General features: G+C 31.6%; 1 protein-coding gene across 1 annotated transcript in view; it reads right to left on the minus strand.

The window, feature by feature from the left end:
* Positions 1-18,808, minus strand: part of Adcy2 (adenylate cyclase type 2 Ac76E) — a 123,065-nt gene that overhangs the window by 37,264 nt on the left and 66,993 nt on the right. Inside the window, exons 3-7 of the mRNA XM_089594451.1 lie at positions 15,811-15,974; positions 10,127-10,471; positions 6,827-7,021; positions 5,543-5,649; positions 4,115-4,226 (exon numbers count right to left, since the gene is read on the minus strand). Coding sequence (XP_089450577.1) covers positions 4,115-4,226; positions 5,543-5,649; positions 6,827-7,021; positions 10,127-10,471; positions 15,811-15,974 — 923 coding nt within the window. The remainder of the gene's footprint in view (positions 1-4,114; positions 4,227-5,542; positions 5,650-6,826; positions 7,022-10,126; positions 10,472-15,810; positions 15,975-18,808) is intronic.

Raw genomic sequence — 18,808 nt, forward strand, 5'->3', positions numbered from 1 at the left:
AAAATTTTTTAACTCAATCTCAAAAATACATTTAGAGAAAATTAGTTTACACCGTTTAAAAAAAGTTCCGACTCAAAGTAATTCGATCCGTCGTTTTTAAACATGGACTGCAAGGAATATCGCATTTTTGTTAATGCATATATCAAAGCATTAACTCGAAATCTCAAACGGAATATCACAAGTATTTTATGCAGATACGGAATTTAAAAAAACCTCTTCTAAAAAGTCGCGCGCCTTTCTGCCGTTCAAAAGGATATCCATTCTATTATCGTCTCTATCTTCCCACAATACAGGTATAAGGAAAAACCTTCTTTGGTTATACGTATACTTTGTGTGCCCACATATCTGTATGTATACATATATGCGAATGAACTCTGGAGAGTAAAATCGTAAAAGAAGCACGAGAATGCAAGAGCAAATCTCATTCAGAGACTTCTCTTGTGGGACAAATGATAAAAAAAAATAACAATAAAAAAAAATGGTAAGCGTGCGAGAGTCAAAGGTGAAGGGGAACTATGTGCATGTAAATTGAATCGGATTCAGAAGTATGCGAGGAGTGTGTCTTTGTTCGCGCTGGCTGAGACGCGTTTTTTTTTTTTTTTTACAACACAGAGACACAATTGCTATGGCTTTGGAGAGAGCAGGCAATTTACGAAGAGAGCTCCATTTCTCTTATGATCCCGAATTTTCCGGACTATGTATTGGAATCTTCAATCCGTCGCACAAATCGTAAAACAATTTTTATTAACCTTTATTTTACTTGAATTTCACCTGCTAAGTAAATGCAAATGAAGATAGTTAAGTAATTTAGTAATAATTTTTTTTTAACCGACAAATTATGTAACGATAATTAATAATATTAACGTTTGCGGAATGTAACAAATCTTCTCGTTTATTTTCATGTATTCTATTAAAATACGCTGAGCGTGGCGCACAAAATTTTTTTACTGTGTTGGCAAGAGACCAATTATAATACTAGTAACATACTTCAATGGTATTATATTTACTGTGGTATATTTAAAACTCAGATTTTTATTAAAAATTTAGACCCAACTCCTCGTATGACACTTGAGAAATTTCAACAATTTACACATTTAACAATTTACTTGTGTAGATGGCACATGAATTTTCAAATGATAAAGTTTACAATAACGTTATCCTTTCATGCATACACAAGTAGTTGAAAATACATAAAACTACATAAGAAAAAATAGCTCAAAAAAGAAACATAATCTGGGAAATAGATGAAATTAAATAATAATCAGTAAATAAATGTATAACTAATCATCAAAACGCTTATCAAGATAATATACTATTTGACTTTGAATACTTACGTATTTATTTTTCGTTTTTTTCCGTTAAAATATATCTTATAGATTATATATTTTATACTTTCCTAATAAGTCTTTGGATACCTAGCAGGATCAATCGTTTTTACAATACGTTGATGCATTTTCGTTTTTGATCAGTGAATCAGTATTTATAAAAACTTACAGAAACATTTATAAATGAGAACAACTGCGGAATTTTCGACTATGACGAATTTTCAGAAGGAAGGAAGAAAAAGGTGTTCCAATAAAACAGCCTCTGTAAGAAAAATTTTAAGGATCAAGAATCTTGAGATAATAATGTAAAAAGAAAGAGAAAAATGTCAGACATCATTAAAAAGGGATTGGCCAACAGCGAACGAATGGAAGCATAAGACCGTCGAAGGAGCAAAACCGCATCAGTTTCAGTGATTTGTAATGATTTACTTTCATAGACAAGCATATTCTTTCCAAGATATTGGATTGCTAAAACCACTACTACTTTATTTAATATTTAATAAAAATCTTACTGGCAGAAGAGCTTTGCGCAAAAAGATTTTAATTTTCCCGATGTTATACATACCAATGTATTTAAATGCATTTGTACTTTAAATGTAAATATGGATGATAAATGCTGTAATTGATTTTATATTGGCTCCATAGGTATTGTCGCGTATACTAATAATTTTACATTTTCATGTATCGAATACATGCAAACGGAATTGGTGCCACTTGCTCGTGCTAATATGCAATGCCTTAGTCGTAAACTAGCGAAAGTTTTCGAAAAACTATTTTTCACTGCTGGAAACAACTGTTTAAGCGATTTTAATGATTTTTTTTCAAATTTTTTAAAAGCAGGCTTTTTTGCACCTTTATTTTTTGCCCATTAATTTCAACAAAGGTTGTAATCTTTTTTACCTGGCATTAATTGAGTTATATCACCAGACTGATGAAATTTAATTATTGCATTGACATCCTCTGCATCTAATGATGTATGATTTTTTTGGATTTGTATCACTCAAAAGTTATTCTTTGCATTAAAACACATTTGCTAATGAATAATGGCATTTAATTATAGAATAGTTACAGTACGAACTATGATTCTTCCATATTGAATGACAGATATCACATTATCACTAATTTATTTCTTATTTGCATTAAGCCTCATTTCCAAATGGATGATATTGCTTAATTAAGAAATAATTACAAGAAATTATTTCTACATACTACATAATATACTATACTATAGTAATGAGAAAAATGATGAGATAACAATACTGAGGCGTATCTTGCAACCGACTCACCGTTTTACATATCGCGCTAGTTTATTTATTTTTTTCTCCACTACAGCTGGAAAAATAACCCAAGACCCTCGTACACGTATATATGCTTTTTTTTTATATAGAACCTGTAAAGAAAGTTTTGGGCTAATTAAAAAAGGGTTGGTCGAGTTTTCTTGAAATCCGTACGGTTTGTAAAAGAACTACCCATATACGCGTTTATACATATTTGACCCCTTCATTTTTATGAGAAGACCGACTTGTGGATCCAATTGAAAATTTCCTCGTAAATGCCATTTTACGTGATTCTTCCAATAATCCATGTTCAAATAAGATTTTTTTTTTTTAATTAAAAATAAAAAACTAAGTTCTCTAAGCTTTTAAATTTTAGTTACTTCTAAAAAAAATTTATTATTTTTTCACTTAAACAAAGGGGATGTTAAAGTTTTGAAATACGAGGGCAAATGACGTACGACCCAACGTTTACCAATGCCACAAGCTCTGTGATCAAACACATGACATTAATTCCAACAACATTAGATCAATGTGCTGAATTGTTTTTGGTAATCTGCTTCACGAACTTAATAGAAAACGATTTTTTTTTTTAATGAAAGATGGCATCGCTCGTATACTACATCCAAACTGAGTCATAGAAAAAATCTAGTGAAAGCAATAATAACATAACAACACAGGATTATGAGGCTCCTTAAAAAATTATCATCAACGATAACACCATGTTTAACAGTTACACAATAATAAACATGGTAATGATGGTACGATGGACTATTATGTCGCATTAGCCCCATAAGCTCTCCAGTCAAAGCTCCGGGCGCTCCACACACACACTCGTACGTCGATTAGTTTGCTTTCGTACGTGGTAACTCGTGCTTTCGTATGCTCATCACTGAATTGTTGTTCGTTCGAAGAATAACAGAATTAGGGTTAGTCATCGAACACGAGATACATGGGTACACTGATCTTTGCGTCCAATCATTACACTGCGGTACAAAAGTAAATTGCCTGCCTCCCTTATACCGTAATTATTTTTCAATTATAGATCTTTACTTTTCGCAATGGGAACAACTGAGTCATATACACACTGTTGGGTTTTGAGTTCTAGAACTGCGAGCAATCTTTTTTTGTCAAGAAAGCATAGTACTATTTCGGTATAGAATTTTTTAATTATTGCGAGTGTACATCTGTATCTGCAAAATATAGTAGTAATTTTTAAATTCTCATAAGCAATCACGCATCACATGTGCATTTATACTTGTATCTTACAAGTAATGCCGTGAGTCTAAATGAATTTATGCCTGTTGCGATGATCGTTAGCTTTAACGAGTACTTTTTAATAAATAGTTAACGCATGTACACGTATTTATTATAGAAATTACTTATGAGTGCTTACACTGAAGATCATAAATAAAACTGTATGACACTTTGAATTGAGAGCAGCTTTTCGAAAAAATTTATTGATGTTTTTATCATTACCCGAAGAGACAAACAGATAAATGTTGTTTCACCTACTTGTGCGATCTGGTCGAAACGGCCAAAGAGCTCGTTAAGAGTTTTCACCAAGTCCGAGGCTGACAGCTGCTCTGACAGTGGTGTGAAGTTGACTATATCGGCATATAAAATACTGAAAAAAGAAAGAATCGTGTTTTAAATTACCTGGCGAAACATTTTTTGCACAACCACGTGAAAAAAAAAAAAAAAAAAAAATTATCATTGACAGAGCAATAGTTTCTTCTTCATATAAAAGAATGTTACAAAATAAACACAGTTGAAATCTGAAAAATAATGGGCCAAAAAACTGCTACACTTTTTTCGGGGTAAGAGAAGACACGTATAGATTGTCACTTTTTTTAGCACCTGTGTTAATTTTAACTCATATACATTGGTTTTAATGAAGAATGATAATTGCTGGATGTTCTTTCAAAATTTCTAGTCATTGCATTATTTTTTCTTGTTTCAACTCTCAACTGATGCCAATCAATTTTGATTTGATCAATTCCTTGAAATCAGGTTTTTAGCGTTTTCATATTATTTCTCATCAAAATAATATAATTAGTTGGTGGAAGTTAAAACAATTGGAAAGTCACCTTATAAACCCTTGCTCATCTACTGCATGCACTCAAGCGCACGAGAAAAAGGCTTCAACTGGGGTTGTCGATTACAAACGTTAGATATATACTGAAAATTGTCACACTAACTATATTATAATGTTCTTAAACCCTATTGCTTCACAGAAGTGCCTTATGTTTTCACCAGAGCAGAAAATGTAGCCACCACTTACGAAGACTTGTACATCTACTATCTTTACGCAATAGTGGCACAATACGCTATTTTTCGCTGTCTCTTAAAGATGTATGGTATGGATTAAAGATATATTTATTGTCTAAAAAATGCAAAATCATTGAAGTACAACTTTTTCAAAGTGCCTACTTTTATTTAAATTAGTCAAAATCATAGGCATTTAAAAATAATTAAAAAATCAGTTATTGCATAATGTTGACATTATACTACAAATTTGGGAATACAAAAGTTGTTGTGAATTAAAAAAATACTTTCCATATTTTTTGTATTTTTAAAAACTTGTTCTATGCTCTAAAAATTGAAATAATTATCAGTTTTTTTTTGCTAAAACTTACGTTTTAAATGTATGCATGGTGTGAAAAAGTTTTAGATCTTACTTTACATTTTTGTGATGCACCTTTATGTCTAAAATGTAATCGTTGGTCTAAACAACTTTAGTTAAAAAAAAGCTAAATACTCATGTAGTTACTTTAATATTGATAAATTAAAAAAATTGAAAAATTAATACGAATGTGATTTACATTTTTTGCTCTGGTAAAAAAAGTAACAGTCCTGCCTTGGGTACAAAAATTTAATTTTCAGCATAAATTTAGCCGCTTGTTAGCTTTTTTGTCGTGATCGTCGAGTTCAAGTACTCACCTGACATTGTTGTGTCGCTGGACGTACATCTCGTGAAAACGCGTCTGTTTATGCTTTCCCACTTCCTGGCACTCGCTCGCCATACTGAGCATCATGTTGCGCTTGACCTTCACGAAAACATCAAACGTTTGAGGCTCTATCGTGTGTATTTATACTCTACGTAAATATTACGTACTACTGTAAATATATCAAGCTTTGGTAAATTGAACCACCGTTTGCTAGTATTTTACGCCTCAGGAAATCAAGCTAAAAGTCAAACTTGCACGTGCCCCTAGTTTCTAAAATACTTGCGCAATTCCACTAAAAATTATCATTTTGGTTGAAAAATTGAAATCAAGAATTAAAACGTTGTTTTTCGTGCCTATGCTTTTTGAGCTGATTTTATTGATGCAAATTTTTATGATGCAATAAAAGGTAAAAATAAAAGTCAAACTGAACACTCAATGTGACATTTTTTTTTAAACTAATGAATTTTGAAAAGTTAGTTCCCAAAAAATAATAAAATGACTTCTAGCTTCTATAAGTTCTTTTATTAAGAAATATTTCAAACAAACGAGATTATAATTACTATTAACTTGTATACCTTATCAACATTTTTCATACATTGTTTAGGAAGATTGTTTTGTTTTATAAAAATTGAAATCTGTAAAGGTCTTCGACGCGATTAATTCAATGACTCAGAACGTGAAAAAAAGTGCTATCTTCAAAATGTTGCGTGAAAAGTATTGGGTGTACTTCGAAATAGCGACCAGTGAAAAATATTTTAACAGCAACTAATTCGAAAACACTATTAATTGTGATTACACCTTGAAAAATATAATTATAGCTTATTGAAAAAACGATTGCAATTTGTCAAGTGCTATAATTACGTGTTTTTATTATACGTGTATACTTTTTCTTCTATTTCGCCAAAATTTCCAAGTGTTCTTGTCATTTCTGTGACATAAAAGTTGCATAGAGAGTTTTTTGACGTTATTAATACGTTATAATCAACTATTCATTGTTTGGTAGATATTTCATCAATCAAATGAGGCTATTTTCAAAACTAACAATAATTATTATAAAAATTACTAGCCAATGGTTAAATTCAGCAAACTCAAAACAACTAAAGATTTTTAAGTAACTGGAAGTTCAAGACCAGACTAGCAAATTGTTTCTTTTATAACTAACACACGCAGTTTTACTTTACAAAAGGTCATAAATTCAATTTACAATAAACATTCTTCAAACAACAACCATCGATTAACATCCACGTGTTTTCAGTAGTTAATCTACTTGACTTACCTCGGCAGCCAGGTAAGCGGGTATGACGCTAAGTAGAAGCTGCTCCTGCTGCTCGCGCTCGCATTCGAGTTTGATCCGTGACTCGATGATCGTCTTTGTCCCAGCAAAAGTTTGCCGATGGGCTCGTGACGTTAGCACACGGTAGTACAGACCAGCAGTAAGTGCCACCAGCATCAGCAGAACATCGCTCTCCACCTGGAAGCACAAGTGCATGTTCCCACATTACAGAATCATCCGTTGAAAGTGTAATTGGATGAGAACGATCGTTAACGTCTTAATTACGGATTTGCATCATTTCAAGAAGTTGTATCACTAATTATATTATTGGTAAGGGGCTTCTAGGAATAAAATAATATTGGTGTTGATAGTTTTCATGCTTTTAACGTGGATCCCTCATTTTGAAGTGTGTTTTTCTTGGCTTTAATTACGTGTATCACGCCAAACTACGGTGAAGAGTAATGATTTTTTTTGTGTCCAATATTTTTTGATTATTAATAAAAATACCAAGTGGATGCCAAAAAAATTCAAAATGATTATAATTCTGAAGATGTTTAATACTTAACATATTTTCTGTTTTAGTGCCAACACTGTAACAAAATCATAGAAAGTGACATCCAAAAGTATGAAGTATACTTATACATTATGCTAAAGCATATTACGTAGGTGATTTTAACCTAATAAAATATGAGTAAAAATCCCTTTCACGCATCCTATCAGCCCCTCCGTATATTTGTGTTATTTATTAAATTTATGCCCCCCATTATATTTGTGCCCCCAATGGACCCCCTAGGACTCTCCTTAGCCCCCTAGAAAATTAGGTAAAATTTGTTAGATTTTTCAGTTATTCTGAATGGGTCGATTTTATCAAGATTATTACTATACATTATTATGCTCTATTTTTTCAAGGTAATAATAATTCATTCGAACCATATCAAATGGCAGAAAATTTTCTATCCTTTTATACGGAGAATGCTGTATTGTATACTCTTTTCTCACATTTTTTATTGATATGTAAAAAAAACTAATTTAAAGTTAAATCGAAAAAGTTAAAACTGACTTTTCTATAGCATTACTGAAAGGCTTCATGTTATAAGTTTAACCATATTACTTAATATACGTAAATATATGAATGCTTTATACCACGGAATGGAACAGCAACGAATTGTAAACAAAAATCTGACTATTTTTTACTCTTGTTCATCACAAATGATCAAAAATATGCGAAAAATAGTAGATTTCTTACCTAGGGCAGAAAGTACAACTTGCGCGCCTATTGGGCGCGGTTATTGTATGTTTGTGCCCGAGGTGAGAACGACATTTTTTGTATCAAGAGCGAAAAGAGCAACTTTGCGCCCGTGGGAACACTTTCTGCCCACTGATTACTATCCACCCTAGTGAACTTTCGGCCCGGCAGGGCCAGAATGTTTCTTCCCGCCCGTGGGCGCAAAGTAATTAGTGGGTGGAAAGTGCGCCCTAGGGCACAAAGCACTTCGCCCGAGGGATGAAATAGTAGTTTTAAAATCTCAAGCTTTAGCGTAAAGAACGTTTAGTTGGAAATATACTGTTAAGTGCTTTGACTTATTGCGGCACTTTGTCTGCTGCAATGGTATGTACACTTTTAAAAATTCATTTGAAGAATTGGAAATAAATATGAAAATAATAAAATCGAAAACCTCATTCATATCGTAACCAAACAAAACAGCGAGACTAAGGAAGTTGAAGAAAGCTCGTCCACTAATAACGAAAAACATGGTGACTCTATTGACTCCAACGTAAGGCTTAAAAAAGCAATCAACGATCCTTCTCGCTATATTATCTATTTTTCTTGCAAACTAGAGATGAAACTCTTGAGAAATTTTTTGTAGGTATTAAACAATATAAATTTTGTACTAAAAATTTAATGACTTACGTAGTAGGCTTTTTACTAATTTATTTTACCATTTGGTCAATAATTATAGTATTGAAGGGTTTGGTTTAGCTGAAGATAGTAATGCTACTTTTGAGAATCTTTTTAATTATTAGAAAAGAAAATATCAATTAAAGAAAAAAGTATTCTCATCCCGGGGTATAATCCGAAGAAATGAAGACATTATCCAAGGAAAACTTGGTAAAAGACAGTTTAATTTTTTAACTTTGCTCCAAAAACATTATAATAGAAAAGTCGTTGAAGAAAAAGTTACAAAAAAAAACTTGACTGATTGTGTAGATCCAAACATCCCAGTAACAATGAAAAAAGAAAAAATAGATGTCGGAGTATGAAAACTAAAAAAAAAAAAAAAAAAAAAAAAAAAAAAAAAAAAAAAAAAAAAAAATTTTACGGGTACCTCACACAATCTTAATATAATCATCAGCAAAATTCTACAAAAACAAAATATTGACAAACAGATAAGTGAACTGCTAAGTAGTTTGTATTACTAAAAAAATAAAATAAAGTAGGATGAAAAAAGATTTTTTTTAATCAAAAATGTGTGCATTAGTTGTATAATCTCAGTAAAAAAAAAATCAACTAAATGAAAAAGGCACCATCTAAAAGATGTTCCATGACTTACAATGAAATAAATTATAGGTTACTTAACCTAACTGGTCAGCCATGGTGGCCTCTTTCATATATACATAATTTTTCAAAAGTTACATGGATCGAGCAAGGGTTGGTACTGCACATATTTTATACAGCGACTACACCAGTAAAAAAGTAACTCATACCTTAATAGAAGCACGAAAGCTTTTGCTTCAAGATTAAGAAAAATCTGAAGATATAATGTGTAACATCAAAGTTTCATGAAAAATTAAAAATTCAATACATCCCTACTTGTTGCATTTTTCGAGTAGTTTCAAGTTTGGTGCTGGTTATACTTTTATTAATACCGAATGGATTCAAAACTACTAGAAAAAGTTTAAATCATGAGTAATTACCCAATCCATGGGAAAATAAAAAATCAACACCAAGAGAAACATATTGTTCACATGGAATTTGCAGCATATTGTGGCATGTCATTCCAATTTCCTGCCTCTTTTCGTCATATTTGATCAATGGTATATACTATTAACTTGATATCATAAGTAATACTAGACGCATGTTGAAAAATAAAAAGAATTTTTCATTCACCAACATTCTACCGTCAACTTGGTACACTCATGAGCATACTTTTTATTACAAGTAACACTAGAATAAATTCTAATGGCTTTTATCATTGGTCGAACGTATAATCTGGACAAATAAAAGTAAAATTGTTAAAAACCATTAACCATTACTAAATTAATTAGACAGTCCGTCCGTCTATTTAAAGTTTCTAAGCTTACCTCGTACAGCATGAGCCGACCACTGTCGTTGTTAACATAGAGAACGACTCTCCTCGCCACGTACAGCAGCGCGAACAACAGACCAAGAAGAGACGGCCGATGCTGGCGAATGCGAGGCAGAGTCGCCACGAGAGCTAGCAAGGTAACGAAGGCGGGTATCGGGGCTGCCAGGGCCACGCAACCCAGTCCGATAACAGCGCCACCCAGCAAGCCCAGACAGTAGCGGACGCGTTTCGAATTCAAACTAGCCGGCAGTTGAGACAGCCCCAGCAAGCAAAGGCCGCTTAGCAACAAGACTGATAGCTCCAATAGTGTTGGTAGCACTCCGCTGAATGACTCCGTGCTCTGTAATTATAAATGTTGATGATTAACTGTGGAACTATGGTGATGAAAAATAAAAAATTAAAACTGATATTTCTTGTAACATTTTTTAAATCCTAGACGTTTGAAAGACTCATAGTCTGACTCGGTCTGCGGGTACTTTCCCTATGTATAAAAGACTTCTTACAACTAGTGAAACTATTTTTTAGACCAGCATGTATATACCAGGCTTCTACCAGGTGTTTCAATTATTGGGTAAAATTGTTTCGATACTATCTCAGTTCATAAAATGATAAGTGTTCTGAACAAGTTAATACGCTTAATCATATAGCACTTAAGTTCTTTGCTTAAATCATTACACCTTTGACTCAGATAACATGAACTACCAAGCAAATGTACCGTTCATAAACAGTTTTTAATACAAATTGAAAATATCCAAACAAAAAAGTTTGGTGATTGAAATTTGTCATAAAATGCTGTTCATGGATCATTCATTGGCTTCCTTAATTTTGCATCCTTAAACATTCATATATTAATATTAAATTGTAAAGATACTGTTTGTTGACAACAAGCAGTTATTATGCAAAACAAACATTTTTGAGCTCAATTAATTAATTAATAATTCTAGGTTTTATACATTGGATGATGGTTTTAATTGCATTCTTTAAATTTTTGTAAAAATTGAAAAAAGATATTGTTGTACGATCAATACTGGCGAAAATGAGTTTTTTTAATTAGTAATATTTTGTTTATAAACTTTGAGAGGTGATGTTAAAACATATTACAGTTCAAACGCTACATTTTTCACAGAATCATTTTGAAAATCCATGTGACTCTCCATTCTGTTGCTGTGACAAAGTGTAACGTTTGAAACGGCGATTTTTCGGATCAAACGTAAATTCGATCAGTGGAAGCGGTCACCCCTCGGTGGCGGCTCCGCCCGCGCCGTTCGTCCGAGCTGCCGAGTGCACTTTTTGAGCGCGTCACGTCAAATTAAAAGCGTTGGGGTAGCTCGTCGATTTATTACCAATGACGAGAACTACGTGTACATCGGAGGACACGAAAAATTTTTATTTTGCATTATTATTTTATCATAATATTTTTATGTTTTTTTAATGGGAAAGTGAACATTAATAAATATGTATATTAATAGTTTATTCATAACACTTTTTTCATAATCAATTTTACATTATGTAAAACATTTTTCAAGTACTTCATTATCACTTGGATACTCATAAATAATTTCTGGTTCTGCAGCACCTGTTTCTTCTATGGCTTCTCTTTTCTCATACTATTGTCCCCAACAAGATAGACTTGTATCAGACCCGTAAGAAATAGCTACTGAATCCGTTGAGGACACTTTTTCCAACTTGAATTTTTTTGTATTTTAATTATTGAAAACAGAGATTATGTCATATTTACTTTTTTTTCTAAGAACCATGCAATTTTCAATAAATAAAGTGAGTTGTTGCAAGAAATTTCCGTCGCTTCAGATTCGAAGCAACGCGCTTGGAAAGCACACGTGGTCTGGGCGACGGTGGGGAACCGCCGCAGATGGGGAAACCGCTACCACTGATCAAATTTGAAGCGCGGTCCGGAAAATTGCCGTGTTGTACTTCGTCGTAGTAACAATATGAATAATTTTATGCAATTTAAAAGTAACAAAAAAAAAAATAAACTGGAAAATGTGTAAAATAAAGCGTTTGGACTGTACTTTACTTCAATTTATGTTTACAAACAGTGTCTCAGCAGTTGAAAAGAAAAAACTTACCTTTACTGCTATCAGTTGTACAACCTTATTGGTAGATTAATATAAGCAGTGCAATGACATTTAAACTATCGTCAAATTATAAAAAACCAAGCAGCTAGTAGATAATAAATCAAGGCCATTATCTACGAATTCTACGATAAAGGCATGGTTTTCTAAATAGCTACACGTTCTTATGAGCAAGTACCATGCTATACATGCTTTCAATTGCTTCACAAAGCAAATCAGCCTACTATTTACTATTTATAAACAAGAACTTATAATTTTACCCCCTCCCCCTTCCACTTAATTTTATATTTTTGGAAACTAAAACAACTCGAGCAAGAGAAAAATATTCATACGTTTCCATGCACAGTCTATTATCATTACTCCTTATTTACCGAGCTCGCGCATAATTTAGACGGGTATCGCAGCACCCAATTACCTATATCAGCTCATCGCACGATTTGTATCCACTCAACGACCCTCTACGTAGTACATGTATAACTTGCGGTTTTATAAAGTAGGATTACCCATGAAAAATTCCTTTTACAGTATAATAACGCCCACATCTACGGAAAATTTTTTACACTCTAGGGTAATTTGATAATTAAAAGGAAAGTTCGCAAATACAACTTTTTATTTTATATTCTTTACTAGCAATTATTGTGTACATATTTCATTGCAAAAAATTGAAATGATATAAAAGCCAAGTCATGTCCTGATTGGAAAATAATATTTAAAAAATAGAGACTGGCCCAATTCCATGATGATGATAATAATAATAATAATAATAATAATAATAATAATAATAATAATAATAATAATAATAATAATAATAATAATAATAATAATGATAATAACAATAATAATAATAACAATAATAATACTAATGAAAAATACAAATACTAACAATTGACAAACATCGATATTATATATCTATTTTTGTTATAAAAATATTGCCTCTCTCCATGCTTCACTCCCCAAATCAATGTTATTCAAATAATAAAAATAATAAAAATTTCAGAGATACTACTTACTTTAAACAAAATTGCTATTTAGAGTATAAAAGACAAAACAATATTTCTAATGATGATAAGTAAAATATAAATTATTCTACAGGAAATATTTCAGTTCATAATTCTATAATTATTCTTTATAATGAATTTATGTAAAAAAAATCATAAATGCCTCGAGAACGTAGAGTATTAAGCATCAATAAACAGTATTTGATATATTTATGATTATATGTATAAAGGAAGAGATCTAACATTTTTTAAAGTAGAAAATAATGCTAAGCAGAAAAAGAAAAAGTTTATGATAAAATGTCACATTTTAATTATGGACGATATTTGAGTTTTACGTTGGGTATAATTTTTTTTTAAAGAAAATTAAATTCCTAGAATTGGAAAACAACGCTTATGGCTTTTTTACACTAAATTAATATAATGAATTCACTAATAGATTTAAAAATATGTTAATATTCCAGAATATGGCAACTTCAATTATATTACAGAAATTATACTGTACGTGGAAGATTAATTGTTTTGTCCCCAAAATATCGAGAACGATTTTTTTTTAAAAACTAATTTGATCCAAAAAGGACTAACATCATTTATAAAGTAAAAATTTCACAATAAATATTATAACTTATACAAAGAAGCTGCTTTGAACATGATATTAATAAAACACGATTTACTAGTTTTAGTGATCCTTAAAGAACTCTTGCAACGTTATGCTGCTTTCACAATTGAGAAAGTTTTTTGCGCGGTTCGTTTCGTCTGAAATTATTGATGGTAAAATTCTTTAGAAAAATTCAAACTTATTTTAAGACATATTTTATTTAAAATCGCGAAGGTTTCAGAAGAGGTATAACCCTATTACTGCGATTTATATGCTTAAATTGTATCTGTATAGATGATATGTATAGATATCATAATAGCACGTTAATCGCGGAAGAAAGGGAGCCACTCCTTACATTTTTATAGAACTTATAGTGAGCGAACTTAAATAAAATGCTCAGCTATACCTAAGGTTCTTAAACCTCATGATTAGGATGTTATTTTGAAATTGTGCTCGAATCCATTAGTACAGTTGGCTGCATAAATTTCATCCCAGGAAATCAAGTCAATAAGTGTGATACATATTACTTAAATTATGAGTGACTGAACTTTTAAATAAAACAACGAACAAACTTAGGGAAAAAAACAATGTATGAAAACAAAAGTAGAAGGATAAAAAATGCATGACATTGAGATTATTCTAATGGCATAAGCTTTGAGTTACAATGAATATTTTCGAGAGTGGAACTTTACTACGATCCTGTCCATAAAGATTCAGAGATCCAAAATTTTGTGTAAGTTTTTCGTACGTAGTATACCTTATACCTATCATCGAAGTCTCAGAAAAATTAAATTTAACTATTGACAGTTGACGTACGAAGATTCATAGACATTAATCTCATTAAACACGCACATGTAAGTATTAATACATGTATATGTGTACAGCTAAAACTTTATAACCAAGTCTCTCGTCTCCTCCATTCCCTTGAGCATCATTTATAATTTCATTAAGGACCCAATTAGATCCAACTTGCGGGCGCACGATCATCCTCATCCCTTTGGTGCATGTATGTGTATCTCCGAGTACATCTATCTAGAATACCCTCTACTAGCTCGGGGCTACTTTTGCTAACGGTTTGGTTCTCTGAGAAACTTGTGCGGTCTGGGTGAGGGGGGAAGGGGGGGATATCGAAGACGCGAAATCAAAAACGACGATGAGACGACGACCTATCCTAAATTCATAATGTAAGTTAGTTCTGCTGCCATTGATGTGTTGGATGTTAGACCAAAACCGTTTAAGGAATGAATATCTCTTTTAGTATATACATAATAATGGATTTTATCGTGAGTTTGATATTTATCAATTGATTTTTAACTTTTCTATGAATAATAAAACCACAGCGTCAGTTAACAGTTTAGTGATAGTCGGTTATCTATAAAATGTGTGATTGATGGTAAGTTTTTTACTTTTTAGAATGTTATGATATGAAGAAAATGCATTTTACAAACTTTTTCTCTAATTAAAAGATTTTTAATATTTGAAGATTAATTGGGTCTTACTACAAAGTGGATGATTAGAATAACTTTTCAATCCTAACGTTGCTTTACAGTTAAAAAATTTGAAGAACAGGCTTTCTATGAAAAAAAGGTTTTTCTTTAAAAATACCACTCTTAAATATAATTTTTTCAATCGAATAAAAGTAAGGCTAAAAATCATCGGTTGCTGTTGGAAACTTAGAGTGACTATACTGCATCGATTTCCACCTGAGAAAACTGGTATCGTCTCTTTAAGGGTGATGATTTTGATACGGAAGACAAGAAACGTCTGGGGTAGTCAAAAAAGTTTTAAATTCAAGAATTGAAAGCAATACTATTGTAGATTTGTTAAAAAGTATTTTAATGAATTATTTGAATGAATGATTTTTAATCGTTTTATTAAGAGAAGATCTCCTTTTTTTTCACCAAATAATTTCGTGTATTTATTTTCAGAGGGGCAAAAAAATAACGCAAAAAAAAGTAAAATAAAATAAAACAAGGAAAGTATCAGCACTTACGTAAAGGTAGAGGAGACAGGCAAGGGCTGGAAGGGTGGCGATGATGGTAACACTAAAGACACCTGTGTAGAGTGAGGCCGTCAGCTTGCCTTCGTACCTGTCCCTCAGATCTTCGAGTTCCTTGTCACCGACATTACCACCATCAACTGATGTCGATGTTGTCTCTGCAAAACACGATTTTAAAGACACTTTTATTTTTATTCGGTTAATATTTTTTCACGTATGAAATAAGTTTTTCTAATAAATAATGCTAGTGTAGTATTATAAAATACATTAAATAAAGACACCGATATTTTTTTTTGTCTTTGCACAAAAGAATAACTTTTATTACTAAACATCAACACACAATATATGTAGTACGATATAAATTTTGGAAAACTCAAACGAGCCAACAGCTACTTCATGTACGAGTGCCTAAAGTGTATCGGCTTTCTGTTGTAATTGTGACGTGTCACTCGAGCTACTACACACACGAGGTATAGACAACCAAACGAAGTTAAACAAACTGTTGAGCCCTTAAATAAGCTCAATAGCCTGAAAACTTGCAATTTAACATATTTGATTATTAAATTCCTGCCAAATAAATTTCATCCCTAAAAAGTGTTAATTGAGGAAAATGCCTGACACGTATAGCGGATAATTTGTTTTATTAAGAAACATAATTATGAGGAATCATAACTAGGAATCTTTTTTTTAAAGTTTCGGTTATACATTATTGAAAAATCGTTTACCTTCGCGATACGAAATGATAATATTATAGTTGGATCAGATGCACATCTCAGCTCGGTTGAGACACGGCTACTCCAGTCGGATCCCAGTGGAATCAACTCAGAAAATAGAGATTTTTCAGGAGTGCTTTGTTCCGTGACATTTTTCCAAGCTTCGTGAATGGTTCTGTACCACAAGGCAACGCGAGGATATAAATAATGGACACATACATTATGCACGAGACCAGTTGAGTGTGGTCATGTAGGGAAATACGAGGTATTAATTGGAGAAATTGGGACAGAATGTATGGGTAACAAGTAACGAATCCTAGTAAGAAATAGGGTACGAGTTTGTAATCAGGATCAACACCTTCTTCAGGTAATACTGTCGCCGTAAAAATCATTAAGTAGTGTATTCATACGATAAGTATTGAAAGAATTTTTTTTTATTTTATATGTTTATTTAAAAATAGATAAAATTATATCGTATATATTCAATACATTGACTTTACTGTCCATACAGTTTTCTAGAAAAGAATGAAATCGGTTATAGTTATTAACCGTGAATTATTTTTTCAGTAGAAATCAACAATGAAGAAAAATCTAGTATACAAGTAACCAACAATTACCAATAACCGTAATAGAGTTAATAATTTTTTGAAATTGTTACTGTTATTATGTTATATGAAAAAAAGCTTCATCAATTTTCATATTTTACAAATATTCATATCTCATGGAGAAAATTAATCATCGTAGAAATTATGTTCAACGTTTAAATGTTTTAATTAAAAATACGTCGTCAAACAAAATCTTTACCCACTCCTAATTTTTTTAATTTCAACGTACGTATAAACTGCGGATACTATGATCGTATGTCTATAAACTCAACTCCGAACGCAATTTCGATTAAAATTTTCAACCCTGTGCAAAAGCATTGGTTTCGTCAGTTCAAGCTTTCACGGCTCTCGTTATCAAAGACTATAGATATATGCGGTTGGCATAGAATGGATGTAATCAATGATCACTTGAACAAAGGCGACAACAACGTACGTTAGATGGTCGCATTTGATCAAGGGCAAAGAGGGGAACATTACACATACCTTCTATTATTACCTACTCTTTATCCTTTCCTTCGTTAATTCTACTTGCAGCAAACATCAGCTCGAATTCATTTGTAGAAGCTCTCGTATCAGTCGTCTTTAGTCTTGGACTATGACATTTTATTTGTGACTTTGAAAAATCTGTCTTAGATCATTTATAGTAAGTAAAATCACAAAATGTTAATAAAGTTTATGTTAAAACTAGTCCTTAAGTCTATTACTTAAGTACTTAAGTCTATTAAAATAAAATCAATTTTTTTAAGACTCACCCTCGAGACATAGATTTTTGTTAAGGACGAAAACTTTCAGATGATAAATAAAATAATATATAAATAAAAAATTGTACATGAAGTTACTAAGGCACAAAATATAAACATGAGCGTCGCAGGAGGTGGTTCTATGTTTGTACCCGAGTCGCGTATAATCAGAGATGGGCAGTATTTGACAGAGTTGAAATACTCTGAAATACTTTATTTCAGCTTTAATTAAAGTTACCCAAATACTTAATTACTTTATTTAAAATAAACATCTGAACTAAATACTGTACTTAGCAATATATTTAAAATAGTAGTTCAAACAAAATACTTAAAGAAATATTTTATTTAAAATAAAATAGTTTAATCCTTAAAAACTGTCTAAAAGAATACTTATTATTTTAATTTAAAATGCAGTTTTTAAAGTATTTTGTTTTGAATAAAAAACATTAAATACGTTTGTATTTTGAATGCATTTTTATTTAAATACTATGAATATTAAGTACAAAATTTGAATCAAAAGTAGTTCAAATACTTTATATCAAACAAATTGTACGAAATGCATTGTTTCGGATACAACTGTATTTGATGAAGTATTTGAAATAATTTTCAAATCCAAATGTATAAAATTAAAGCCTTTCGGGACCGTTCCAGTATGGGTTGTTCCTGAGTGATTTTCCCACTTACAATACATTCTCCTGGCAAACGCGTAACTGCTCCCTATATAATTTCAATAATGTATGTATGTACAAGCGCTGAGGTTGATAGATGTTAGTCCATTAAATGATGTCTTACTAGTTACCAGAACACAAAGGACTAGAAGTAGCTCTATCCAATTTTTGGCTCAAAAACGCCCTATAATGGTTTAAAAACAAAAGTTTAATATAAAAATTAAAAATCATAAATATTCATTGTCATGACTTTAAACCTACAATTA

The sequence above is a fragment of the Copidosoma floridanum genome, unplaced genomic scaffold (genome assembly GCF_036245765.1).
Source record: "Copidosoma floridanum isolate Cflo_tuat_1 unplaced genomic scaffold, Cflo_Japanese_pri ptg000021l, whole genome shotgun sequence".
In the NCBI taxonomy this organism is placed as follows: Eukaryota; Metazoa; Arthropoda; class Insecta; order Hymenoptera; family Encyrtidae; genus Copidosoma; species Copidosoma floridanum.